General features: G+C 42.2%; 1 protein-coding gene across 3 annotated transcripts in view; it reads left to right on the top strand.

The window, feature by feature from the left end:
* dgkh (diacylglycerol kinase, eta) overlaps positions 1 to 26,803 on the top strand; it is a 529,882-nt gene that overhangs the window by 14,860 nt on the left and 488,219 nt on the right. For all 3 annotated transcript variants that reach the window (XM_048541055.2, XM_048541057.2, XM_048541059.2), the window contains exon 2: positions 46 to 231. In XM_048541055.2, the coding sequence (XP_048397012.2) occupies positions 46 to 231 (186 nt within the window). The remainder of the gene's footprint in view (positions 1 to 45; positions 232 to 26,803) is intronic.

A 26,803-nucleotide genomic window follows, 5' to 3' on the forward strand; every position in this document is an offset into this window, starting at 1 on the left:
AGGAAAGCGGCTCACCCTCACGCCAAGTCTTCCCTCTGCCCGCAGGAATCGGAGAAGGTGGCGGCCGGGGCGATGGCGGGCCCTGGGGCCGGAGCTCCGCAACAGCAGCAGCAGGCGACCGGAGGCGGCCCGGGAGCTGCCGGGGACGAGTCCTCAGACAGCGAAGGGGAGCACGAGGGGCCGCAGAAACTCATCAGGAAAGTGTCAACCTCCGGCCAGATCAGGAGCAAGGTAAGATTCACGCTGTGAGCGACGGGGTTTTCAGGAGGGGGGAGGCTAAAACAAAAACGAGGCCGCGGCTCCAGCTGCCCGTTGCTAGGCTCGGTTGCTAGGGAGCGGCCCCGATGGCAACCCCGCTGTCCCCATGGCAGCGGGAGTCAGGCAGCAGCAGGAGGACCAGGCCCAGCTGCTGGGCCACAGCCAGGGGAAGGTAGGCAGGTAACTTCAGCGCAAAGACACTTTCGACTGACCATGGTGGGGTGGGGTGGTCCCCTTGTCATCCCTGTCCACATTTTATCTTTGCATGGCCCCGTGCCCACAGCCAACATTGATAATAAGACTGGCTGTGCAAAACTTGGCACAGTGCTTCTCATGCCTGATGGTCCTGCAGTGCTTCCACTGGGAACGGCAGGCTGGAACACGACAAGTTTATGTGAAGTTCCCCGTATAAGCATGGAATATGTGATGAAATAGTTGACGCGTACAGACAAGTATTAAAATGTTGTGATATGTGACATTTGGTTAAACAATTTTTAGGGATACCATATTGGGAAACATTTTGTAAATAAATGAAAACGCAATAAGGCAAATAACATAACACTGCATTCTTGTGACACTTGCCCCCAAATAATTTTTTTTCAGTGAAACAGCAAATTTTGTTTTTACATATTTCAGATCAATGTCTGCAAAATGGCATGTACTCATTATAAACTATTGAAACTGCTTTAACAAGTTAGATTGTGCAGAGCTTTCTTCTTAGGACTAGCTTGAAACTAATTTGTTGAAGAATTTGGGACAGAATATTAACTCGTGAATGAAGAATATTTTAAGTTTATCAAATTCAATTTTCTGCAGTTGCCCAGAGTGTTTCCTAGCATATTCCAAGTGTTGGAGGATAATATTAGCAATCCACATAGAATGGAGTAGTTGTATATAAAGTGGGAGTGGAACAGAACTTAAAGTAGAGGTGGATTGAGGTAAAGTTCATCTTATCTGTGTGCAGAATATCCTGGGATTAGAGGCTGGTGCAGGTATTTTTTTTTAGAATTCATAGGACTGAAGCTGTTCTCCTGTTAGCAGTGATTTGCACTTATTTAATTCACATAGAAAATGTCCACACTGCTTCGGAGATATAAACTACAACTGAACCAAGTGAAGAAGTATTAGGAAGAATGACAAAATAGACACATTCAAAAAGACAGGCTTTAAAGTCACAAAGTTACTTCTGATACGGTTCGTAAAGGTATTCATTATTGCGTTTGTGTGTGTACAGCGTCATAGTTAACCTTTCTTCAGGTTAAAGTGACTTCATTACCAGTTAGAAAGTTTAAGTTTCTGGCTCAGGTTCCCGACAGTATTTAAGTATGTAGTCTGAATTGATACTTCAGTGTAGCACTGAGAAAGGGTTATATTGCTGAAGTGACCAAATAGGTGCGGTATTTGAGAGTTTTGTTTTCTCTCCTCATTCAAGATTGCTAAATATATTGAATTCACTTTTTCTCAGTGGGGTCTTGTGTTATGTGGATAGCTGCAGCACGAGATAGCGAGGTGAGGAACAGGGAGCGGGCGCAGCTGAACACGTGGCTACGCAGCTGGTGTAGGAGGAAGGGCTTCAGATATGTAGATAATTGGGATGCCTTCTGGGGAAGGTGGGACCTGTACAAGAAGGACGGGTTGCATCTGAACTGGAAGGGGACCAATGTCCTGGGTGGAAGGTTTGCTCGAGCAGTTCGAGAGGGTTTAAACTAGTATGGCAGGGGGGTGGGAACCTGAGCTGTATACCAGAGGTGAGCGTTGATGCAGGTGAGGCAGTAGCAAGAGGTAGACCAGCTAGTGGGAAGGATTTTCCTGGGAAGGAACCAAGGGATCGGTTAAAGTGTGTTTGCTTTAATGCAAGGAGTATCAGGAATAAAAGTGATGAACTTAGAGCATGGATCAGTACCTGGTGCTATGATGTTGTGGCCATAACAGAGACATGGGTTTCTCATGGGCAGGAATGGTTGCTGGATGTTCCAGGGTTTAGAACATTTAAAAAGAATAGGGAGGGGGGAAAAAGAGGAGGGGGTGTAGCACTACTAATCAGAGAGGGTATCACAGCTACAGAAGCTTCCTTTGTTGAGGAAGATCTGCCTACCGAGTCAGTGTTGGTGGAAATTAGGAACAGCAAGGGAGTAGTCACCTCGTTAGGGGTTTACTACAGGCCCCCCAATAGCAGCAGGGAGATTGAAGAAAGCATAGGTCGACAGATTTTGGAAAAGTGTGGACGCAGTAGGGTTGTTGTAATGGGTGACTTTAACTTTCCTAATATTGATTGGAACCTCCTTCGAGCAGAAGATTTGAATGGAGCTGTTTTTGTAAGGTGTGTTCAGGAGGGTTTCCTAACGCAGTACGTTGACAGGCCGACGAGGGGAGAGGCCATTCTAGACTTGGTGCTCGGAAACGAGCCGGGGCAGGTATCAGATCTTGTGGTGGGAGAGCATTTTGGTGATAGCGACCATAACTGCCTCACATTCCACATAGCTATGGAGAAGGAGAGGATTAGGCAGAATGGGAGGATATTTAATTGGGGAAGAGGAAACTATGATGCGATTAGACATGAGTTAGGAAGCATGGACTGGGAGCAGTTGTTCCATGGTAAGGGAACTATAGACATGTGGAGACGGTTTAAGGAACAGTTGTTGGGAGTGATGAGTAAATATGTCCCTCTGAGACAGGCAAGAAGGGGTAAGATTAAGGAACCTTGGATGACGAGAGCGGTGGAGCTTCTAGTGAAAAGGAAGAAGGTAGCTTACATAAGGTGGAGGAAGCTAGGGTCAAGTTCAGCTAGAGAGGATTACATGCAGGCAAGGAAGGAGCTCAAAAATGGTCTGAGGAGAGCCAGGAGGGGGCACGAGAAAGGCTTGGCAGAAGGAATCCGGGAAAACACAAAGGCATTTTACACTTACGTGAGGAATAAGAGAATGGTCAAAGAAAGAGTAGGGCCGATCAGGGATAGCATAGGGAACTTGTGTGTGGAGCCTGAGGAGGTAGGGGAAGCCCTAAATGAGTTTTTTGCTTCTGTCTTTACGAAAGAAACGAACTTTGTAGTGAATGAAACCTTTGAAGAGCAGGTGTGCATGCTGGAAAGGATAGAGATAGACGAAGCTGATGTGCTGAAAATTTTGTCAAACATTAAGATTGACAAGTCGCCAGGCCCGGATCAGATTTGTCCTCGGCTGCTTTGGGAAGCGAGAAATGCAATTGCTTCGCCACTTGCGAAGATCTTTGCATCCTTGCTCTCCACTGGAGTCGTACCTGAGGACTGGAGAGAGGCAAATGTAATTCCTCTCTTCAAGAAAGGAAATAGGGAAATCCCCGGCAACTATAGACCGGTAAGTCTCACGTCTGTCGTCTGCAAGGTGTTAGAAAGGATTCTGAGGGATAAGATTTATGACCATCTGGAAGAGCATGGCTTGATCAAATACAGTCAACACGGCTTTGTGAGGGGTAGGTCATGCCTTACAAACCTTATCGAGTTTTTTGAGGATGTGACTAGAAAGGTTGATGAGGGTCGAGCTGTGGATGTGGTGTATATGGACTTCAGTAAGGCATTTGATAAGGTTCCCCATGGTAGGCTTATTCAGAAGGTCAGGAGGAATGGGATACAGGGGAACTTAGCTGCTTGGATACAGAATTGGCTGGCCAACAGAAGACAGCGAGTGGTAGTCGAAGGAAAATATTCTGCCTGGAAGTCAGTGGTGAGTGGAGTTCCACAGGGCTCTGTCCTTGGGCCTCTACTGTTTGTAATTTTTATTAATGACTTGGACGAGGGAATTGAAGGATGGGTCAGCAAGTTTGCAGACGACACAAAGGTCGGAGGTGTCGTTGACAGTGTAGAGGGCTGTTGTAGGCTGCAGCGGGACATTGACAGGATGCAGAGATGGGCTGAGAGGTGGCAGATGGAGTTCAACCTGGATAAATGCGAGGTGATGCATTTTGGAAGGTTGAATTTGAAAGCTGAGTACAGGATTAAGGATAGGATTCTTGGCAGCGTGGAGGAACAGAGGGATCTTGGTGTGCAGATACATAGATCCCTTAAAATGGCCACCCAAGTGGACAGGGTTGTTAAGAAAGCATATGGTGTTTTGGCTTTCATTAACAGGGGGATTGAGTTTAAGAGTCGTGAGATCTTGTTGCAGCTCTATAAAACTTTGGTTAGACCGCACTTGGAATACTGCGTCCAGTTCTGGGCACCCTATTATAGGAAAGATGTGGATGCTTTGGAGAGGGTTCAGAGGAGGTTTACCAGGATGCTGCCTGGACTGGAGGGCTTATCTTATGAAGAGAGGTTGACTGAGCTTGGTCTCTTTTCATTGGAGAAAAGGAGGAGGAGAGGGGACCTAATTGAGGTATACAAGATAATGAGAGGCATAGATAGAGTTGATAGCCAGAGACTATTTCCCAGGGCAGAAATGGCTAGCACGAGGGGTCATAGTTTTAAGCTGGTTGGTGGAAAGTATAGAGGGGATGTCAGAGGCGGGTTCTTTACGCAGAGAGTTGTGAGAGCATGGAATGCGTTGCCAGCAGCAGTTGTGGAAGCAAGGTCATTGGGGTCATTTAAGAGACTGCTGGACATGTATATGGTCACAGAAATTTGAGGGTGCATACATGAGGATCAATGGTCGGCACAACATTGTGGGCTGAAGGGCCTGTTCTGTGCTGTACTGTTCTATGTTCTATGTTCTATTTGACCACACTTCACAGCCTGTAGTCTACTATGTGAAATGCCAGGTGTTAGGATAACAAGAGTTAATGGGTGCGTAAAAGACAAAGATGGTGAAATATTATTTGAAAGAGAAGCTGACACAAATATATAGAAGTAAATTTTACGATGATCCCCATGTAGAGGCAAGCAGTGGACCAAACATTATGCTATCAGAAGTAAAGAATGCCCAGAAATTAATTGATGTATGAATGAGAAATGGTCTAGCCATACATAGAGTACCAATGTATGACCTGAAAGTGTTTGGAGAAACCGAATTAGAAGTGATAACAGAAATTAGTAATCAAATACATTCCAAATGATTGAGACATCTATTTTTTAATTTACCGAAGAAACCTAAGATTATGGAGGACTAAATTTTAGAATTTAACTTAACGAGTCATCTTATTGAAGTGATCTCTAAAATCATATTAGAAAGAAATAATAACACATTTGGAACAGAAATCATTGAAATGCATTTAACCTTGAGTTGGAAGAAGACAGGCAATATTTAATTTAACCACTGATAAATATCTGGTGGTAAATATAAATATTTACATATGCTTTGTGGACTGTGAAAAAGTGCTTATCACCAAAAGTTAATAAATTATGTTACTGAAATGTGCAATTTATTCAAAACCTATATTGGGACCAAATACTGAACGCGAGGTTAGAGGGACAATCTGATGTGTTTCACTTGAAGGGAGGAGAGCAACAGGACTGTGTGTACTGTTGTTGCCAGGAGTATTCAGTCTATGCACAACAAACATTCAGAAAATTAAATGCAAACAAAGAGGTAAAAATTGGAAGCAAGTACATCTTTGCGGTATACTGGCAACAGCACTACCTGCAAGGTCCTAAAATTTATCGTGGTTTAAGTAAAATTTACAACATGAGTTCTAAAGTCGAGTGTGAAATCAATGAGACAACTGTTTAGTGGTTCTTGGAAGCGGTACATGAGAACAAACTAGAATGGGGCACGTTCATAAGTTTGTCTAGTTAGGACAAAAACTGATGGTAGATGTGATGTAGAAGTTAGCAAAAGGATAATGATAGCCAGAAGTAACTTTGTGATGTGTCAGCGACAAGAGAACTCCAGCTTGTAATAAGGAAAATCTTATAAGATACTACATTTTGTTCGCTTCCCTATATGCTTCAGAAACTTTCTGTGGTCTTTGCTAACCCCACAACCCTCCAAGATATCAGTATTAATGTAATTCTACCCTGTTGTGCAATCCTGATTTTAATTGCTGCCCCACTATTCTGCCATTTGAGTGTTTTGTTATGTTAAATGTACAATATAAAAGCAAGTTGTTTACACTGTGTGCCGTCACGTTACTGAATGAACAGTGTGGTCTCAAGATTTTGAAAAATATTATGGATGATTTCGTTGGTTTCTAGTATTGTGAATTTCCACAAATGTATTCTGAGAAACATGAGATGAAAGGAGAAGTTTAGTTTGTGGTCTTGTAATACAACTCACCAAGCACATTATTTTTTCCGCTTCCTCATGTGATATGAGGAAAGGAAGAGTTAGTTAAGTTTTTATAGGTTATGAGACTCATCAGTGGATCATGGAATTAACAGTTTTAGCGTGCACTGGTTCTCAGATTGGAGCCTGAGGATCCTCCAGCAGAGAAGGATGTGATGCAAGAAAGGAGGGAGAGAGAAACGTGGGAGCTACTGGGCAACTACTTGAGTTGTCAAAAACATCCTGGAATCTCTTCTTAAGAACAGCTTAATAATGTGCTTCGGCAGTCACAAAGGCAGCATGGCAGCTCAGTGGTTAGCATAGCCTCACAGCGGCAAGAACTCTGGATTGATTCATTTTCAGGCGACAGTCTGTGTGGAGTTTGCACAAGCTCCATATGTCAGTATTGGTTTCCTCTGGGTGCACCAGTTTCCCTCCCACAGTCCAAAGATGTGCAGGCTAGGTGAATTTGTCCATGCTAAATTGCCCATAGAGCCCAGGGATGTGTAGGTTAGATGGATTCACCATGATAAATACAGGGTTATGGGGATAGGGTGGGGGAGTGGGTCTGGATGGGATGCTGTTTGGAGGGTTGGTGTGTTGTCGAAGGGCTAAATGGCCTGCTTCCGCACTATAGGGATTCTATGATTCTATGTAGTATTATCAGAGTCACCGTTTTTTTTACGAGAGTGAAATTGGCATTGACCAATTTTTAGAGTTGTTAGGCGCCATAATGAGAATGATTTATAGATAAAGGGGAGCCATTAGATATGGTACACCTGAATTTACAAAAGGCATTTGAAAAAGTGACAGACAGAAAGTAAGTACTCATATGAATTCATAGAAAAGACGCAGAGAGTAGGGATACATGAGCACTTGTAAGTTGACAGGCTGCACTTAATGGAACATATAAAAATTAAAACATAACAGCTTTTGAAATCAAAGCCGGAGTTAACCAGCTCATTTCTTTTGCGAAGGAGATTCACGTTGTAGTTAGTCTTTGAAGCATGTCATGTGCCATCTTGTCTTGGAACCCATTGTTAAATTCCCCAAAGCTACCAGACAGGGTCCTTAAATCGAGGGAACTGATTAATAAGCACAGATCATTTCAGTTCATTGGTTCCTAGGTCAGGTTGGGGTTAAGAAAGGATGTGATTAGATGGACATCAGCGGCAAAGATTAGTGTTGAGATCACAGGTACTGCCAGTACTTATTCATGACGTAGATGTTGAGACATCGAGTAATATATCTAAGTTTGCTGATTAATAAAATGGTAGATGCAATATAAGCTGTGAAGAGGTCACAAAGGGGCTGTAAAATAAACAGGTTAAAAGAGAGATGGGGAAATAATGTGAAGAGTGTGACTTTATTCACTTTGGTCATGAGAATAGAAAAGCAGAGGTTTTTTTTAGAACATTTGAAGCTTGCAAATGTTGATGTTCAGAGAGCTTTTTGCAAACTTGTACAAGAAACAAGGAAGTTAGTATGCAGATACATGAATCAATTAAGAAGACAATGGCATATTGGCCTTTAATAGAGGAGAGTTAGAATCCAAGAGCAAGACATCTTGCTGCAATGTCAGAAATCACACAACACCAGGTTAGAGTCGAACAAAAACGCGTAGCCCTGATGAAGGGGCTATGCTCCGAAAGCATGCCTTCAAAAAAAACCTGTTGGATTATAACCTGATGTTGTGTGATTTCTGACCTTGCCCACCCGAGTCCAACACTGACACTTGCACATCTTGCTGCAATTGTATGAGATTTTCATGAGATTGTGCCTGGAATGCTGGATGCAGTTTAGGTCTCTATATTTAAGAAAAGATACTAGTTTTAATAAAATATTTGGATGTGTTATGATTCACCCTGGGGCAGATAGGACTTGCACCTAAACTTTCTGGCCCAGAATTAGGGATTGTACCGCTGTGCCGTAAGATCCTCTTCTGAGGAAGGATATGTTTGTATTGGAGCAATACAGCAAAGGTTTACTAGTTTTCAGCTTTGAACAGAGTGCTATGTGTTGGGTGAGTAAGGAAATTTTAATTTTTTTTAAAAGTCAGACTCCTCTTGTATTAAATATTTGAAATGAAATTTTGCTGTTTAAAATTAGAATTCCATTCAGGCTTAAAGAGTATAGCAGCTCTTCATTGGAGAGCAGCTGAAGATAGTTATAGGAAACCAACTTAAGCTGGTTTAGGGGCTCTAGTGCAGTGGTGGAGTCCTTACCCCTGTGTTCAAATCCCACCTGCTCCATGGGTGTATAATAACATCTGTGAACTGGTTGATTAGAAAAATAGGTTAAATAAAACAAAACTTAAACTGTTTTCTCTGTGCTGAACTAATTAAAAGCATATCAATCCGGGAATCTTGGTGTAACTTAGCACTATTTGTGACTTTGAACGGACTGCTGGAAGTTGTGTGCGTAAACGAAATAGGTAAAGCGATGAAACAGATGCACTTTTTCTTCTAATCTTTTCACACTGTGAATATTGTTTTTGTACTACAAGGAAAGAATCTGGTGAGTGTCTAATAATTGATTGAGATCTATTATATTTCAAAAGACAATTTGGGCTGAGCAATAAAGACTGGCCCAGCCGGAAATGCCTGCATCCCATTAATGGATTTAAAAAATCCTCTGCATTTTTAACTGAGCCACATGCACGTTGGTATTGGGCAAATCAGTTTAGAGAGTACATAGAGGGTGGCAAGTGCCTGGAATACCATGCCCGAGGTGTTGGAGGCAGATACACTAGCACCATTTAAAAGGCAGCTTGACATGTATATGAATAGGCAGGGCATAGAGGGATACAGACTGTGTAGCGGTGAAAGACCTTTAGTTTAGACCAAAAGTAAAGGTATGTGTCAGCACAGTCTAGGTGGACTGAAAGGTCTGTTCCGGTGCTCTCCTGTTCTTTGTTCTGTATTCACTAGAGTTTAGAAGAATGAGGGGCAATCTAATAGAGTTCTTGGTTTCTAACAGGATTAGACTGGGTAGATGCATGAAAGATGTTCTCAATGACTGGGGAGCCCAGAACCAGGGGATCACAGTCGAAAAGTATAAGGTAGGTCTGTTGGGACAGTGGCGTGGAGAAATTTTTACAGCTAGAGAGGAAACTGTTGAGGCTAAAACATTGAAGACCTTCAAGAAAGACATAGATTTAATTGTTAAGACTGAAGAGACCAAAGGATATGTAAAGAAAGCTTTGACAGGGTACTGAGTTGGATCATCAACTGTGATTATATTTAATGGCAGAGCAGGCTTAATTGAATGAAAGGCCTATTCCTGTTCCTATATTTAGTACACCAGTCCTACTGTATACTTAGTACAATTATGAGTAAATCAACTAATATGGCTAGAAGTTACAAAAATAATAGAAAGACAAAACTAATTTTTCTTTATCTGAATGTGTGTAGAATTCAAAATAAATGAACGGATAGAACAAAAAGAAATAGATAATTACAGTCAGCTCCCTTTTACAGAGTTATCTTTGCAGGACAACATTGATCGGGAACTGAAAAATGAAGTATACAAGATATTAGGAAGGACAGAAAGCTAAGAAAAGATGGAGGATTGGTTCTGTTAATCCATTAATGTATCCACACGATATAGTAGAATGGCATAAGTTCTGGAAACCAGAATGCCCAAGCAATATGGGTAGTGATAGAAATGAAAGCAAAGTACTCAGTTGTAGGAGTAGTATAAAGATTCCTTAGCAATAACCACATTGTAGGACAGAGTATAAAAGAAGAAATAATGGGAGTTTGTCAGAAAAGTATGACGATAGATATGAGCTATTTCAATCTACATATGAACTAGATAAATCAGATTGGCTGAGGTAACGTAGATGAGGTGTTCATAGAATGCTTTTGGGATAGTTTCTTAGAGCAACACATTTAATAGCAAGTTAGAAAGTAGGCTTTATTTGATGTGGTTTGTGCAATGATGTAGCATTGATTAATGTCATAGTGATGATATTCTCGGTAGCAGCAACATAATATGTTTAGATTTTACGTTCGGCTTGAGGGAGAGAAGAGTGAATTCAAGACTTCATAGTAATTGCTCTTATGTAAGTTTAATATATGAAAGCAGGGCTAGCTAAAGTGATTTGCTAGATGAGGTTAAAGGATAGGTCTATGCAGTTTCAGTAGCAGATGCTTAAGGGATTGTTAGGAGAACAGTGAATAGATGTATTCCAATGAGAGAGAAAAATTCCAAGGCGTGGACCTGACAATGTGCTTAATACAAAAATGTTAAAGATATATCAAACTTAAAGAAAAAAGCATTTAATTGTGCAAAGTTGGGTGGCATGATAAAACACAAAATTCAGCAAAGAATAACAGAAGATTAATGGCAAAAAGTGAGACGACAACAGAAAAATAGCTGGAAATATAAAAACAGGTACTAAGTTTTTATAAATATTTTTTGAAAAACTAGTTAATAAAGTGAGTGCAACTACTGTAAACAGCTGTTTAGAGGGACTGCTGCCTGTTCCAGATTGCAGGGCGTTTTCTGTTCTGGGAGTCTTCAAAACCACCACCACCACCAGCAGCAGCAGCAGCAGCACACCCCCCCCCCCCCCCCCCCAAGCCCAACCCATTCCCTGACACTCTGAATGCTGACTGCTCTAGTGTGTTATTCAGGCATTCTGTACATGTTACACTTCAAATTGTTGGTATTTTATGATAACATAGTTTCAATAGGGGAAGCTTCATGATCATTAACCAAGAAAACTGGTCCTTTAACCAAACATATTTGAGCACAGGATGTTCTCTGACTAGTTTGCTTTTGTTGCTTAGATCTCCACCTCCTGTATTAACAAGATGCTGCTGGTAGTTTTGGCCAGTGTCTTCTCCTTCATGGAGATTTCCTTGGCCTCCTGTTCACATCTGGTGTTCCCAGGCCAGGGTTACATGGGTAGCTGGCCATAGCTTGCTGGAGTGACGTGAGCACTAGCACCAGCACTTGCGGTACTGGTTTATTTTGCTACTCAGGCAGCATAGACTCCTGGACCATCACCTGTGTAAGGGGCTTCATACTGCAGGCACTGTTGTTCATTGGTCATGCAGCCAGCCTTGCAACAAGTACTGTGCAGGGTCCAGCACCTGAAAGCCGCCTCTGCGCCAACTTGGTTAGTGTTTGGTTTAACAAAAAACTACTGTATCTAACCCAAATTTATTGTTTTTCAAGAATTGACGTCTGACTTAGGAGAGGATGGAGTTGGCATATCTTGGGTTCCTTTTGTTTTTTCTTGGTAGCTGTGAGTTCATCACAGGTACAAAAACTAGGAAATCAGTATTGGTGGATTTGTTGCATTTCCTTTTGACCTATTTGGTTATGATTAGTTGCTCTTCAATTATTTGTACTTTTGAGGGCATGATGCCAAGACTTGCACGAGAAAATGTGAAGTTTTGAAGAATGACAGGTATGGGACAAGAATGTGCTTTAGATAATATCACCCTCACTATGGATAGTGTTTACTGCTAGGCTGTAAAGCTGTTAAGTAGGGAATGAGAAGTTTCAGGTTTTACTCGTCTTTTGTTTTCTGATATTTACAGTGTTGGATGTATAAGAGATGATCTAGATTAGGTAATTACGACAAATTTAAAAATCAAAACGGACAAGAATTCCATTTCAACAGAAAAGCAAAATGTTTTGATTAAGAGATAATGGGAACTGCAGATGGTGGAGAATCCAAGATGATAAAATGTGAGGCTGGATGAACACAGCAGGCCAAGCAGCATCTCAGGAGCACAAAAGCTGACGTTTCGGGCCTAGACCCTTCATCAGAGGGTCTAGATGAAGGGTCTAGGCCTGAAACGTCAGCTTTTGTGCTCCTGAGATGCTGCTTGGCCTGCTGTGTTCATCCAGCCTCACATTTTATTATGTTTTGATTAAGTTTAATTTAAGCTATTAAGTCTTTTTCTCTCTCCTCACTTAAGTTAGATCTGCTGAATATTTCCAGCACTTTTTTGTTTTCATTTCAGGGTTCTGCTTTCCTTAACGTTGACATGTGTTCTGGCTTAAAACATTGCTTCAGCTACTGAAGTTGAGCTGCTGACGTTACCTGTATCTAAGTTATGGATGTATCGTGTTCATAAAATCTTTGTAGCTGCTTCCAAGTGTGTATAATTTTGGGATAGTTTGATTACTTAGCTGTTGTATGTGAGCCCCTGAATGGTATGTGTATCTGTTTTCCATTCAAATTAACCTTGGTGAGAAAACAGGAAAGAGCCACATTTTAGTGCTTACCATCTTAGAGATAATCTTTCTTATGATCCACATTTCTTTAATGAGAAAAAGATACAATCATAGAATCCCTACAGCATGAAAGAGGCTATTTGGCCCATTGAATCCATACTGACAATCCAAAGAACAGCCTACCCAGACCCTGCACCTGCTCCTCCCCCACTCTATCTCTGTAACCCTGCATTTTCCCATGGCTAATCCATCGAGCCTGTGCATCCCTGGACACGATGGGCAATTTTACATGGCTAGTCTACCCCACCTGCACTTTGGATTGTGGGAGGAAACCAGAGGACCCGGAGGAAACCTACACAGACAGGGGGAGAATGTACAAACTCCACACAGACAGTCGCCTGAGGGCGGAATCAAACCATGGTCCCCGGTGCTGTGAGGTAGCAGTGCTAACCACTGAGACACTGTGCTGCAGCAAACTATATTGGAATGAAGTGGCATGGTTTAGATTGCACTAAGTGTTCTAGTGATTTTGTTTAAATCTGTTTAAATATTGCTTTTAAGAGAGACATGGTCAATGCCTGTCAATGGCAACAATTTATTAATCATTCTGATGTAGATACTTTAGGCCATATTGGGTATATTATTGTGAGGTAGTGGAAGGATCACTGTGTGCTGTACAGCCTCACAGAACATGTGGATATTTTAATGTGATTTGATGGTGACACATCTTGCTATTCTGATTAAGGATTTATTCCCCAATTACAATAACACTTGCAAAACAGAAGTTAGTCATACTACCAAACAGATCTTTGCCTGTGATTGGTCCTCAAGAACCTTAACCCTGCTTTCTTTAACTTCCTGAACAGTCCAGGCTGTGTTCCTTTGCTGTAATCAGGATATACCCTGCAGGGAACCAACAGGCACAAGCAATGTTCTCTTTAAAGATGCACACTTCTCTGGCTGAACTTCAGACTTAAAAGTACTGTGCAGTGCAACAAGCAGGCTGCACGCTGTAGACAGAAATTAGAAGGAGCATAAATGCATCTTCAATTCTTTCCTTTTGTGTGTGCTTGCCCAATTTAGCCTTAAGTGCATCTACACTCCTGCATGTGACAATAAGTTCCACATTGAGGGAACAAATTAGCTCTGAATTCCTTATTGAACAATATCACTGGCTGAGTAGCACACTTAACTGTCCCTTCAAAATCTTCAGGCCGACAAATTCTAAGCACAATATTGAGAGAACATTTTCATAAATAGTCCTGAGTTTCCTGTACTTTTAGGGACACATTGCTGGGGCCCAAGAATTATAAAATTAATCATACCAGCCTGTCATAGTGGATTTAATTAAAGCTGAAATGCAGTAGAAACTGAGTTATTCAATATGATCTGGTGTTGAAGAAAACTTTATAAAGGCCAATTAATTGACTTTTTTTTATATATCAACTTCTTGACAATGTTAATTTAATGCTATGGGATCCTGTAGTAGTTCTTTGCAATTGGTTGAGATGTTGGACATGGACAGTAAGTGGTAATATGTGTGGACAGGAAGTGGCACCAAGGACTGGTTAGTCTGAATATGCTATTTTAAAGTTATAACTATATATTTTTTTCTATGAAAATAAGTTTTTGGATTTTGGTCATCCTCATATCTAACCTTTAAGTCAATCCTATTTCTTGAAACCTGTTATTCTTTTGAACACACAGAGTCATACAAAAAAGAACAGGCCCACCTATCCATTGAGTCTGCACCACCAAAACTATGCTAAATCTGAGACACTAAGTATTATCCAAGTACTTTTTAATGGTTATTTGAAATATCAGTATAATAGTCAATTTTTTTTATTGCTGCTTTTGCAGTCTGTGGAGATGGAGCACTGAAAGGACACTCATTCCTATGAAAATTATAGAAGTAAAACATTTCAATGAATAATTTAGAACATAGAACATTGCAGCGCAGTACAGGCCCTTCGGCCCTCGATGTTACGTCGACCTGTGAAACCAATCTGAAGCCCATCTAACCTACACTATTCCATTATCATCCATATGTTTATCCAATGACCATTTAAATGCCCTTAAAGTTGGCGAGTCTCCCACTGTTGCAGGCAGGACATTCCATGTCCTTACTAGTCTGAATAAAGGAACTACCTCTGACTTCTGTCCTATATCTATCACCCCTCAATTTAAAGCTATGTCCCCTCATACTAGCCATCACCATCCGAGGAAAAAGGGCCCTCACTGTACACTGTCTGTCGAATCCTCTGATTATCTTGTATGTCTCTATTAGGTCACTTTTTAACATTCTTCTCTCTAATGAAAACAGTCTCAAGTCCCTCAGCCTTTCCTCAGGAGACCTCCCTGAGATGTTATTGGGATAACATCCCATTGATTCTGTATTTCTATAAATCAATGTCTTTTATCTGCCTACACAGAGGTATGCAGACACTGCCTTAAAACTTCCTGTCCAACTAGAATTAGGTGGAACACTTTGTAACTCCTTATCTTCCTACACATAGGTATGGAGACACTACCTTAAGCTTCCTGCCTGAATAGAATTAGAGATAAGCTGTGCAAATCTTTATCTTCCTGCATGGGGGTATGTGGAAACTGTCTCAAATAAGGTTAAGTGAGGAGAATTTGTAAAGGTGTGAGACTTCTGAAGTATGTAACTTCTGTTTCTGACAGAGGCCAGGGCACTGACTTTTGTTCAAGCCAGACACTTCAGCGGCTTGAAATTACATTCTGCCACTTCGGCAACTTGAAATTGCCTCCTGTCATTAGCAGTCACTTCATGAGCGAGTGATACTATATCGTGCTCTGTGTTTTCGATGTAGTAATTGTTTTGTATCATGCCACTGTGTGTTGTAGTGATTGTTTCATGTATCATGCCATTGTGAGATGTAAAATTGCTTCACTTGATAAGGTATAAAAAGTGGGGACTGTCCGCTGCTCAGGGAGAATTGCTTATGAGACTCTGCACTCTGTGCCAGGTTGAGTACAGTGATCCTCCACAGCTTGTACTTGCTTTGTAATAAAGGACTTGTGTTTTTCTAAACAGGTCAGTGTCTTGTTATTGCAACAAGTCCGTGCGGGTCTCCGAAAACGAACCTAACATTCCCTCCATACCAGTCAACATCCTGGTAAATCTCCTCTGCACCCTTTCCAATGCTTCCTATAATGCGGGACCAGAACTGTACACAATACTCCAAGTGTGGCCGCACCAAAGTTTTGAACAGCTGCAACATGACCTCATGGCTCCGAAACTCAACCCCCTACTAGTAAAACCTAACACACCGTATGCCTTCTTAACAAACCTAGTAACCTGGGTGGCAACTTTCAGGGATCTATGCATATGGACACCGAGATCCCTCTGCTCATTCACACTACCAAGAATCTTACTATTAGCCCAGTACTCTGTATTCCTGTTACTCCTTCCAAAATGAATCACCTCACATTTGCATTAAACTCCATTTGCCACCTCTTAGCCCAGCTCTGCAGCTTATCTGTGTTCCTCTGTAACCCTCAACATGCTTCCGCACTATCCACAACTCCACCGACTTTAATGTCATCCGCAAATTTACTAACGCATTTAAAAATCTGCCCAAGAAATATGGAAATCATTCTAATGAAAACTGGAAGGTGGATTGGGGTGGCACTGGAAACTAATTGACACAAGATTAAATGAGGTGCAGGAGATTGACCACTTCCCGTGGTGTGTTGGGACCGTATAGGTATGCAAATCTTCAACGTGACAGGACTGTATACATGCACAAATCTTTGAGTTTGGCAGAACAGAAAATAAGATTCTATTTTAAAAAAAATTGGATCCTGGACTTTTAAATAGAATGTTGAGATCATCATTATTTTTTAATTTCATTTTTGGTCTGAAGCTGAGTTGCAGGTGAGAATTGAACTTTGAAACATCAGCTTTCCTGCTCCTATGGGACTGCTTGGCCTGCTGAGTTCATCCAGCTCTACACCTTGCTATCTCTTAACAGCAACTAGTTTTTAAAAAACAAACGAGAACGGGAGACAGGTATTTGATATTCGGAACTGGTCTGGAAAGATAATGCAGGTGGCACGGTGGCTCAGTGGTTAGCACTGAAGCCTCACAGCACCAGGGACCCAGGTTCGATTCCACCCTCGGGCAACTGTCTGTGTGGAGTTTGCACATTCACCCCGTGTCTGCATGGGTTTCCTCTGGGTGCTCCGGTTTCCTCCCACAGTCGAAAGATGTGCAGGCTAGGTGGATTGGCCATGCCAAATTGCCCATAGTGTTCAGGGGTGTGTGGGTTATAGGGGGATGGGTGTGGGTGGAATGCTTCGAGTGGCGGTGTGGACTTGTTTGGCTGAAGGGCCTGTTTCCACACAGTAGGGAATCTAATCTAACCTAATTACAGTAGATGTTTTGGCACTGATATGTTGCTCAGGATCTGGCAATAGGTCCTGATCCAAAATGTCACCTCTCCGACTCCTCTGATGCTGCCTGGCCAGCTGTGTTCCTCCAGCTCCACACTGTGTTATCTCTAACTCCGATATCGGCAGTTCTTACTATTTCTAGTTGAATGTTGAGTTGGTCAATCGAGAGAGGACCGGAAATGACATGCCAACTACAGAGAAGGTTGAAAAGAAAGAGAAAACAGTGAACTGGTGCTGGCTGGGTTTTGAGCAGGAGGCAGTTCTGTTTTGGAAACTTTTGGTCTTGATGTTTCTTTTGGTTTTTGGTCTCTCTCATTATTCTCTAGTTTTCGACTTTTAGAAAGTTCAGTGAAAGTAATCTCAGACTCGAAGAAATGAGGCAAAGTCTCTAGAGGTCCTCAGAAACAGTTTTGCATTGACCAGTGACTTGGGAATTCAAGCAAGATGTACAGTCTGATATGTCTGTAAATAACATACAGTTCAAAAATGACATGAAGTCACTGCTAATGCACTGGCAAATTATCTGTGTCTGTTGCTGTGTGAGTGAGGACTTACGATCTAAGCCCAATCTTCTTTGATCTTAGGCATTATTGTTTATCTGTGCCCTGCTAAAATTACATTCTTAATAAATTGTTAATTTTTGTTTCAGTGTGTCCAATATCTATTATTTCTAAATATGCTCAGTTTGTGACAAATGACTACTCCTCCCACTTGCGAACCACTTCAACTTCCCCTCCCACTCCTTGGATGACATGTCCATCCTAGGCCTTCTCCAGTGCCACAACAATGCCACCTGAAGGCTGGAGGAATAGCATCTCATATTCCGCTTGGGAACCATGCACCCCAATGGTCTCAGTGTAGACCTCACAAGCTTCAAAAATCTCCCCACCCCCAACCCCCTCCCAAGACCAGCCCAGCTCGTCCTCGCCTCCTTGACCTGTCCATCTTTTCTCCCACTTATCCACTCCTCTCACCTCTCTGACCAACCCCCACCCCAACTTCTTACCTACTAGCGTCACCTCCGCCTCCTTGACCTGTCCATCTTCCCTCCCACCTAACCACTCCTCCCTCCCAACTGACCAACCCTGATCTCAACTCCCTACCTACACTCACCTTTACTGGCTCCATCCCCACCTCCGTGACCTGTTTGTCTTCTCTCCATCTATCTGCTCCTCTATCCACCTTCCATCATTGCCTCCCCTTCTCCCTATTTATTTCAGAGTCCCCTTCCCCTCCCCCATTTCTAAAGAAGGGTCTAGACCCGAAACGTCAGCTTTCCTGCTCCTCTGCTGCCTGGCTTGCTGTGTTCATCTAGCTCTACATCTTGTTATCTCAGACTCCAGCATCGGCAGTTCCTACTACCTGTCTGTCATTTGTAAAGTTTGTTTAGGAACAATTAATCAGTTTTGAGGGTCATTGAATGCCTATGCTGCAAATGTAGTGATAGTGAGGCTGATTTGGTTTGGTTTGCTATCTCTGTGTAGTAACGAGACATAGAGAAAGGAATTTGCTAAACTATTTCACTTTGTTCATTGAATGCCGTGCTCTGGAAGGCCGTGCATCCATGTCTGTGCACTGTACTTGGAGAGGATAGTTATAAGGAGTTATATTGGAGTGGAAAGTTATAAGTATGTTGTCAGAGATAGGGGTTTTTACATACTTATAAAAACAAGATCAGAAGGGATATTAACCTGAAAACACCAATTTATTTTAATTGAGAGTAAAACTAAAGAGAAGCTTTCTCAGTATGTTAAGTTGTGGTGTGGAATACGCTGCTTGCATGGACATTGAAACAGACTCAAAATAACTTCCAAAAGGGCATTGGACACAGGGTAAGAATTATTAGGCTATGGGCAAGAGCAGGCATGGAAGGATTAATTGGAAAGAGCCGTCACAAGTGTGAAGAAGAAACGATCAGCCATGATCTTGATGGCAGAGCAGCCTTGATGGGCTGAACAGCCTACTCCAGTTCCTATTTCTTATAATCTGAAGTAATTTTGTATGATTTAGGATCATTTAAAAATGGTTGCAAAGATATTTATCAATAATTTGCATCTATCAGGATCTTTTGGGTATTTGCCTCCAGGGAATGAGCTAAACTTGAGCTTAATTTAATACGAGCAGTTTTGTTGTGCAACAATTACAGATCATTCCAATGCTTATTTATAGTTAGCACATCTCCTGCGGCATTGTGCAGCTGATAGTAAGATGTCCCAGAATTACTCCAGTGCAGAACGAAGCCTTTCAGCTCCATTCCTGACCTGGCTCTTTGAATTAGCACCACACTCAATCCCATTCTCTAGCAATTCCCTGTCGCCCAGTGCATTGCTTCTTTTCAAATAATAGTCTAAATCCCTTTTTGAGAATGCATTGAGATTGAGGCTACTTTATTTCTGATAGGAGGACTATCTCATTGCCTGTACAGCATTTTGTAATAACTGGTGGTTGTGAGACCCGTTGAGTAATCACTTTATGATTACCTTAATGCTCCTGTGAAGTACCTTGGGACATTTTACGACATCAAAGCTATCTAAGTAAGTTTTTTTTATGGTATTAATAAACAAGTAAGGAGTGTTAATTGAAGTGGACCTGACACTTGCTGATGTGATGAGAGTTTTTTTTTGTTATTGGAATCTTGGTTCCATGCGGACCAAATCTTGCATTGCTTTCAATGTGATTTGTATTTGTGTATTGTGTAGGATGAGAAGAAGGGACATAGTTTACTTTTGTTTTTGATTTCTGTGAGTGGTACTGGATTATTTGTAAACTTGCTTAGACATACTTAAACAAGACTTTGGAAAAAAACGTTGGTGAACAATGTGCTGCGTTAGAAAACGCAGAGAAGAGACACAGGAAGACAGAAACATGTTTAGTTCTGGAACGAGAAGCAGTATTGTCTGGAAGGTCATTGCAGTGTATTGTTTTTTAAAGAGAGAAGCAGGCCATTCAGAGAGAAAAGACCTGTAAAAAACAGCAGTGCATTTAGCAGACTCCTAAACAGGGCAAACAGGGCATAAAATAAATCATTAGTGGCTTAAAAGTTATAAAGAGGAGAAATTTCTAGAACAGAGAAAGCTTTGAGATGTCAGAGAGAAAGACTTTCTATAAGTCCATTGAATGCATGAGTTGTAAGAATATATGTTGAGTAAGTGGATTGTGTTCATCGATTGCTTAAGGGTTTCTTGAGTGGATGTCAGATAAAGATAACTTTGAATACTGCAGTTTGCCAGAAAGAAACCAAGTGTCGTGTGCCAACTGAACAAGAAACTTTTGATTGGAAACAAGGTGATCCTTCATTGAAGTTTGAGTGTCCGTCAGGTTGTTGTTAAGTGGAAAAGAGTTGAGTCTTTATTCCTGATATGTGACTGTTAAATTTGGCAAAATGCTTGTGTTGATTCAAAGAAGTGTGCACCAAGCGTCAGACTTATAACATATCACAGATGATTAGCAATATTTAGCTTATTAATCCCAGTAGACTAAACATGAGTATTGCTTAAAAAAAGGAACATTTGTCACAACTTTTTGACTTTTACTCATCCCAACAATTTGCAAGAATATCAATATAAAGGAGACAGCATTTAACTATGTGTACAGGGTATGCTGAACACTTAACAGGTGGACTTGATTGAGAGGGAGAGATGATGGGAACTGCACTTGCTGGAGAATCCAAGATAACAAAGTGTGGGGCTGGATGAACACAGCAGGCCAAGCAGCATCTTAGGAGCACAAAAGCTGACGTTTCAGGCCTAGACCCTTCATCAGAGAGGATTGACTTGATTGAGAGGCACTACTATGGAGAATGTACCATTTGATTGACTGATTGTTCACTGCTGTATTTAAATTTAACCAAGCAGGTTAACTTCAGTCATGTTATTGCCTTCAAGAATGAGCTAGAGTATCATTGTCATTGACTTTGTTTAGTTAAAACAGGGCAATGTAAAAGTTGTTTCCATCTGCGAAGATCAGAGTCCTGTGTATGAATATATGTGAGTTCTAACATGCACAAGAAGCTCCACACTGTGAGCCTGGACTTGGAACCTTGAATTGGTTGTTAGTGTAATCTTAGATCACTTCCAATTATTTAGCAAATCTTGTCCAGTTGTAGAATCATATCTATTAATGGGCACATGTTAAGAGTTTTGCATGCACAGGCTAGTTGGACATATTCCATTCCTAGCCTGTTCTGAACAGCAAAGGGATATGCTGTTTGATATGATTGTCCAGTCTTCAGAACACTCAAGGGAACTGGTAAATCAGTATGCAGTTTGATGACAATTAATACTCTTTGTGATATTTCAATAGGATTAACTTCCAAGTACGGTTCAGTCTCAATGAATAACAGCAACATCTTTTGAGTGGGAAAAAGATCCCAAGGCATCAAAAGGCAAAACTACATTCTCAGCTAGAGGAGAATCATTATGGGAATAGGATGTGGGCAATAATCAGTGGAAAATGCAGCTGAGAGTCTGGTGAAACACATTGTTGAAGATGGGCATGTTGGCGATAATGTGAATGAGGATTTCATCTTGACTAGGGCAGATGGATATGAGATAGCAATCTTGTAGGAAATTCAAAACTGTTGTCATAAATATAGTCTCAGCATTTGTGGTAATGACATTACCATTGCTCGTCGTAAAGACCCATCTGGTTCACTAACATCCCTTAGGTATGGTAATCTGTTCTTACCCAGTCTGACTTCAGACCCTCACCAATTTATTTGACTCTAAACTGAGCTCTGAAATGCCTTGAGATGCTTGATTCAAGGGCAACAAATGCTAGTCTTGACCGAACACAAACAACCATGAAAGAATAAAGGGAAAAAAAGCCCGAGAGAATGATAGGAATGTGGAACCTGATGCCATGTGGAGTGGTTGACTTGAGTTAAATAGATGCATTGAAGAGGGAGTTAGATAATTGTATAAGGGAGAAAGAAATGTGATAGATCAAATCAAGTAAGATTAGTAGGTAGTTTGTGTAGAGTATAAATACAGGCATTAATGTGTTTTTGTGTTGTATATTCTGTGTAATTCTAAGCCCTGTGTTGGAGATGTAGTTCATGTGGAGATGGGCAGTGGGAAAGTGGAAATGGACTGTTGTTGAGGGATAGGACATACTATTGATAATAGATTATCTTTATTACACCCATGATAAAGCCATTAGCTAAAGCCCATTTGATTGCAACATTCCAGGATTACATGTCAGCAGTTGCCAATGAACGTCAACTTTGACCTATTCTATTACCTATTTCATTTAAGTAAACCACAATACTCCAAAGGCAGTGAATTCAATTGAGTTATTTGTCATCTGTGTTTTGAGCCAGTAATGCTATTTTGATTTTAGTGTTGAACTGAAGGAAAATATATTGGATTACATGACTGGAAAGATGACAAGTGCCCTGTTAGTGAAATGCAATTGGTAATTTTAATTAATCACAGATATATTTTCTTTGCATGCCAGTTCTGTTTCATTCTACCATGAAATTTTAGTTTGTACTGAAATTTACCTAGTTTGTACTCTCCTATTTTGCATGAATGACCTTTTAAATACTTTGAATAAGCAATGCATCTCAAAATAATTGTTTCAGAGATAGTAGGAACTGCAGATGCTGGAGAATCTGAGATAACAATAAGTATACTGTTTTGGATACTGTTGGGGGGGACGACTTACCAGGGGAAAGCAGTGGGGCACAGGTCTCTGGCACAGAGTCTGTCCCTGCTGCTCAGAGGGAAGGGGGAAGAGGAGCAGAGCATTAGTCTTTGGGGACTCCATAGTTAGGGGGACAGATAGGAGGTTCTGTGGGGACGAGAGAGACTCACGGTTGCTTTGTTGCCTCCCAGGTGCCAGGGTGTGTGATGTCGCTGATCGTGTTTTTGGGATCCTTAAGGGGGAGGGGGAGCAGCCCCAAGTCGTGGTCCACATTGGCACCAACGACATAGGTAGGAAGAGAGATGGGGATTTAAGGCAGAAATTCAGGGAACTAGGATGGAAGCTGGGAGCTAGGACGAACAGAGTTGTCTCTGGTTTGTTGCCCGTGCCACGTGCTAGTGAGGCGAGGAATAGGGAGAGAGAGGAGTTGAACACGTGGCTACAGGGATGTTGCAGGAGGGAGGGTTTTGGATTCTTGGATAATTGGGGCTCTTTCTGGGGTAGGTGGGACCTCTACAAGCAAGATGGTCTTCACCTGAACCAGAGGGGTACCGATATCCTGGGGGGGAAATTTGCTAAGGCTATTCGGGTGGGTTTAAACTAATTCAGCAGGGGAATGGGCACCAAAATTGTAGTTCAAGTATAGAAAAGGTTGAGAGTAGGGTGGTCTGAAATAAAGTTTCAGGGAAGTAAGATGGCACCGGCAAGCAAGAAGTTGGTTTGAAGTGTGTCTACTTAAATGCCAGGAGCATCCGGAATAAGGTGGGTGAACTTGCAGCATGGGTTAGTACCTGGGACTTCGATGTTGTGGCCATTTCGGAGACATGGATAGAGCAGGGACAGGAATGGTTGTTGCAGGTTCCGGGATTTAGATGTTTCAGTAAGAACAGAGAAGATGGTAAAAGTGGGGGAGGTGTGGCATTGTTGGTCAAGGACAGTATGACAGTTGCAGAAAGGATGTTTGGGGACTCGTCAACTGAGGTAGTATGGGCTGAGGTTAGAAACGGGAAAGGAGAGGTCACCCTGTTGGGCGTTTTCTATAGGCCTCTGAATAGTTCCAGATATGTAGAGGAAAGGATAGCAAAGATGATTCTTGATAGGAGTGAGAGAGACAAGGTAGTTGTCATGGGGGCTTCAACTTTCCAAATATTGACTGGGAACACTATAGCTCGAGTACTATAGATGGGTCAGTTTTTGTCCAGTGTGTGCAGGAGGGCGTCCTGACACAGTATGTAGATAGGCCAACAAGGGGTGAAGCCACATTAGATTTGGTACTGGGTAATGAGCCTGGCCAGGTGTTAGATTTGGAAGTAGGTGAGCACTTTGGTGATAGCGATCACAATTCTGTTATGTTTACTTTAGTGATGGAAAGGGATAGGGGTATACCACTGGGCAAGAGTTAAAGCTGGGGGAAAGGCAATTACTATGAGATTAGGCAAGATTTCGGGAGCATAGGATGGGGAAGGAAACTGCTGGGGATGGGCACAGTAGAAATGTGGAGCTTATTCAAGGAAAAGCTCCTGTGTGTCCTAGATAAGTATGTACCTGTCAGGCAGGGAGGAAGCTGTAGAGTGCGGGAGCCGTGGTTTACGAAGGAGGTAGAATCTTGGGTCAAGAGGAAGAAGAAGGCTTATGTTAGGATGAGATGTGAAGGCTCAGTTAGGGCACTTGAGGGCTACGAGGTAGCCAGGAAAGACCTAAAGAGAGAGCTCAGAAGAGCCAGGAGGAGACATGAGAAGTTGTTGGTGGATAGGATCAGGGTAAACCCGAAGGCTTTCTATAGGTATTTAAGGAATAAAAGCATGATGAAAGTAAGATTAGGCCCAATCAAGGATAGTAGTGGTAAGTTGTGTGTGGAGTCAGATGAGATAGGGGAAGCGCTGAATGAATATTTTTCAACAGTATTCACACTAGAAAACGACAATGTTGTCGAGGAGAATACTGAGATACAGGCTACTAGACTAGGTGGGATTGAGGTTCACAAGGAAGAGGTATTAGAAATCCTTCAGAGAGTGAAGATAGATAAGTCCCGTGGGCCGGATGGGATTTATCCTAAGATCCTCTGGGAAGTCAGGGAGGAGATTGCCGAGCCTTTGATATTGATCTTTAACTCATCACTGTCTACAGGAATAGTGCCAGATGACTGGAGGATAGCAAATGTGGTTCCCCTGTTCAAGAAGGGGAGTAGAGACAACCCTGGTAGCGAGTTTTGAGAAGATTTGTAGCTCAGGTTGAGGTTCTGGATGTGAGTTTGCTCGCTGAGCTGGAAGGTTAGTTTTCAGATGTTTTATCACCATTCTAGGCTCACTGATGATGTTACCTAGGATGGTGACGAAACGTCTGAAAACTAACCTTCCAGCTCAGCGAGCAAACTCACATCCACAACCCTGGTAATTATAGACCAGTGAGCCTTACCTCAGTTGTTGGTAGAGTGTTGGAAAAGGTTATAAGGGATAGGATTTATAATCATCTAGAAAAGAATAAATTGATTAGGGATAGTCAGCACGGTTTTGTGAAGGGTAGGTCGTGCCTCACAAACCTTATTGAGTTCTTTGAGAAGGTGACCAGACAGGTAGATGAGAGTAAACCGGTTGATGTGGTGTATATGGATTTCAGCAAGGCATTCGATAAGGTTCCCCACAATAGGCTATTGTCCAAAATGCGGAGGAATGGAATTGTGGGAGATATAGCAGTTTGGATCGGAAATTGGCTTGCTGAAAGAAGGCAGAGGGTGGTAGTTGATGGGAAATGTTCATCCTGGAGACCAGTTACTAGTGGTGTACCGCAAGGGGCGGTGTTGGGTCCACTGCTGTTTGTTATTTTTATAAATGACCTGGATGAGGGCATAGAAGGATGGGTTAGTAAATTTGCAGACGACACTAAGGTCGGTGGAGTTGTGGATAGTGATGAAGGATGCTGTAGGTTGCAGAGAGACGTAAATAAGTTGCAGAGCTGGGCTGAGAGGTGGCAAATGGAGTTTTAATGCAGGCAAGTGTGAGGTGATGCACTTTGGTAGGAGTAACCAGAAGGCAAAGTACTGGGCTAATGGTAAGATTCTTGGGAGTGTGGATGAGCAGAGAGATCTCGGTGTCCATGTACACAGATCCTTGAAAGTTGCCACCCAGGTTGACAAGGCTGTTAAGAAGGCATACAGTGTTTTAGCTTTTATTAATAGAGGGATCGAGTTCCGGAACCAAAAGGTTATGGTGAAGCTGTACAAAACTCTAGTGCGGCTGCACTTGGAGTATTGTGTACAGTTCTGGTCACCGCATTATAAGAAGGATGTGGAAGCTTTGGAAAGGGTGCAGAGGAGATTTACTAGGATGTTGCCTGGTATGGAGGGAAGGTCTTATGAGGAAAGGCTGAGGGACTTGAGGCTGTTTTCATTAGAGAGAAGAAGGTTGAGAGGTGACTTAATTGAAACATATAAAATAATCAGAGAGTTAGATAGGGTGGATAGGGAGAGCCTTTTTCCTAGGATGGTGACGGCGAGCATAAGGGGGCATAGCTTTAAACTGAGGGGTGAAAGATATAGGACAGATGTCAGAGGTAGTTTCTTTACTCAGAGAGTAGTAAGGGAATGGAACGCTTTGCCTGCAACGGTAGTAGATTCGCCAACTTTAGGTACGTTTAAGTTGTCATTGGACAAGCATATGGACGTACAAGGAATAGTGTAGGTTAAATGGGCTTGAGATCGGTATGACAGGTCAGCACAACATCGAGGGCCAAAGGGCCTGTACTGTGCTGTAATGTTCTATGTTCTATGTTCTATGTTCTATAACAAGATGTGGAGCTGGATGAACAAGGCAGGCGAAGCAGCATCAGAGGAGCAGGAAAGCTGACGTTTCGGGTCTGGACCCTTCTTCAGAAATAGGAGAGGGGAAGGGGGTTCTGAAATAAGTAGAGCAAGAGACGGGGAGGTGAATGGAAGATGGAATCAAGGAGCAAATTGGGGGAGACGAGATGGACTGGTCAAGGAGGTAGGGATGGAGCCAGTAACGGTGAGTGTATGTGGGGAGTTAGGGTGGGGTTGCTTACTGGGAGGTGGGGGTGGGGTTTGATTTGGGAGAACCAGCCCAGTGGGCTGACCAGCCCAGCTTGTGCCCGCC

This window comes from Stegostoma tigrinum, chromosome 12, assembly GCF_030684315.1.
Source record: "Stegostoma tigrinum isolate sSteTig4 chromosome 12, sSteTig4.hap1, whole genome shotgun sequence".
NCBI classification, from domain to species: Eukaryota; Metazoa; Chordata; class Chondrichthyes; order Orectolobiformes; family Stegostomatidae; genus Stegostoma; species Stegostoma tigrinum.